At 53.1% G+C, this 2,413-nt stretch overlaps 1 protein-coding gene across 1 annotated transcript in view; it reads left to right on the top strand.

The window, feature by feature from the left end:
- PTSG_06738 (uncharacterized protein) overlaps nucleotides 1-1,579 on the top strand; it is a gene marked incomplete at its 5' end in the record, with an annotated part of 7,231 nt that extends 5,652 nt beyond the window's left edge. The window contains 5 exons of the mRNA XM_004992078.1: nucleotides 13-135; nucleotides 331-505; nucleotides 746-821; nucleotides 1,015-1,128; nucleotides 1,348-1,579. Of these exons, the coding sequence (XP_004992135.1) occupies nucleotides 13-135; nucleotides 331-505; nucleotides 746-821; nucleotides 1,015-1,128; nucleotides 1,348-1,454 (595 nt within the window). The 3' untranslated portion in view covers nucleotides 1,455-1,579. The remainder of the gene's footprint in view (nucleotides 1-12; nucleotides 136-330; nucleotides 506-745; nucleotides 822-1,014; nucleotides 1,129-1,347) is intronic.
- Between the last annotated feature and the right edge of the window lie 834 nt (nucleotides 1,580-2,413).

Genomic DNA, 2,413 nt, shown 5'->3' with positions numbered 1-2,413 from the left:
GCTGCGTGACAGCCAGCAGTTTCCCGGGTCGTTTGCGCTGCACTACGTGCATCAGGGCGTTGTGCACGACACGATTCTGGAGAGCACCGCCTCTGGGTTTCGTCTCCCGCAGGACGGCGGCGACTTCTACACAGAGTACGCAGCCATGCTTTCCTGTATGCTGCTGTTTTGTCTTGTGTTGTGTTGTGTTGTGTTGTGTTGTGTTGTGTTGTCTTGTGTTGTGTTGTGGGCATGTTTGTTTGGTTGGTTGTTTGACAATACACACAGGGTCCAGCCTTCACCGTCACACATATCTCATCTCTGCCCCCCTCCTTCCCAACCGCGGCGCAGCCTGCTGTCGTTTGTTGATGCGAGCACGGCTGCGGTGGTGGGCAGCCTGCCGTGCAAGCTTGTGCTGCCACGGCCACTGCACGCCATTCTGGAGACGCGGCACCGGCGCACGGCGGACCAGGACCTGCAGCGCGAGGACGACGCCATCGCCCGCATCCGCCAGCAGTCCCGCATGGTCCGTGGCTGCTGCTGGTGGTGATGATGGTGGTGGTGATGATGGTGATGGTGGTGGTGATGATGATGATGGTGGTGATGATGATGACGATGGTGGTGATGATGATGATGCAACGTGTGATTGATTCAATGTGTGATTGATTCAACGTGAGTGAGGGTGCGTCGAGTGTACACCATGGTGGGCACCTCACAGAGTTTCGTCGCGTGTGTGCACATGTGTACGTGTGTTCATCGTGTGCAGATGTCGTCTGCTGTGTCGCGGCCACGATGGGATATGCGGTCCGCTTCCCGCGCAGAGGCACTCGACTTTCTCAGAAGTGAGAACACACATGCACATGCATATGCACGCACACTGATGTGGCTTGCTCTTGTCCTTGTGCGTCCCAGTTTCTGTTTTGTCTCTGACTGTCAGTCAGTCTGCATTAGTGTGGCTCTTGCCTTCGCGGTTTCCTTTGCCTCACCACCACCATCACCACCATCATCACCACCACCACCATGCATCGTCATCAGCGCAACCACCGGGGGGATTTGTGGTCCGGAGCTCCGAGTCGTGTTACGCGGCACTCAGCATCCGCGCAGGAAACGGCAAGGAGCGACACATGCATATCGAACGCGCCACCAATGGTGTGTAGGGCAGCATTCAGCTGCTTCCTCCTGCTTTGTGTCGGAGATTGGTGTGACAGCACTGTCAGACTGGCTCTGATTCTCACATACACAAGCCTTTGTACACTCTCTCACTCTCACGCTCATTCGCACACACATACACACACACACACACAAACACGCACTCACTCACTCACACTCGCATGCTCACTCACTCCCATGCCCGCCTTGACTTGACAGGCGTGTATCTGAAGAAGCACAAGCAGGTGTTCCCAGAGCTGGATGCGCTCATTGCGTTTTATGCGGAGGCGGAGCGACCCGAGCTGGGCATCCAACTGCGGCCGTGATGCTTTTGATGTTTTGATGTTTTGATGCTTTTGATGCTTTTGATGTGAAGATTCTACGGGTGTGTTTGTGTGTGCGTGTTATTGCGTGTTGTGAAGCTGTCGTGAATAAAGCATTTTCCTGTGCATGATGTGAATCACGGGCGAACAGACACACACACAGAGAGACACACACACACAGACACACACACAGACACAGACACACACACACACACACACACACACACAGACACAGACACACACACACACACACACACACACACACACACACACACACACACACACACACACACACACACACAGACACACACACACAGACACAGACACACACACACACACACACACACACACACACACACACACACACACACACACACACACACACACACACACACAGCACCGACGACTGTCTTGAACAGCATAAATTGCATGCAGATTTTCGTGGGCATCTTTAGCAATTCGCCAACAATTCCACTTGCTCGTGAAGGACCACGCAACGAAGCACAAAAGTACGCACCACACACACGTTTCTCTCTCTCCTGCTGTGCTGCTGTGAATAGCATCCATCAACGTTGTGAGGTGAGAGCAGCGTGAGCACGAGAGGGAGATGGCGTGTGGCACAGGCTCTCGGTTGTTGTTCTCGTGCTTTTCATCTGTGATGTATGTTGACTCTGTATGTGGTTGTGGCCGAGGCAGTTTGATGTTGCCTCCAAAACGTATTGCTGTGACATGACTCATCGTGCGTTTGTTTGTATTTGAGAGATGTGTGTGTGTGCGTGTCTTTGTGTGTGTATGTGTGTGTGCGTGTCTTTGTGTGTGTATGTGTGTGTGTGTGTGTGTGTGTGTGTGTTTGATGCATGGGCCTGTGTTCTGTTGTGTGTTGACCTTTGGGGTTCCATGTACTTGGTGCTTCTATTCTGCCCCGCAACCATAGCTCACGTGCGTGTTTGCTGATGTGCGTT

Source organism: Salpingoeca rosetta, assembly GCF_000188695.1.
Source record: "Salpingoeca rosetta unplaced genomic scaffold supercont1.17, whole genome shotgun sequence".
NCBI classification, from domain to species: Eukaryota; class Choanoflagellata; order Craspedida; family Salpingoecidae; genus Salpingoeca; species Salpingoeca rosetta.
The sequence above is the reverse complement of the archived record's forward strand: the minus strand, read 5'-3'. Positions and strand labels throughout refer to the sequence as shown.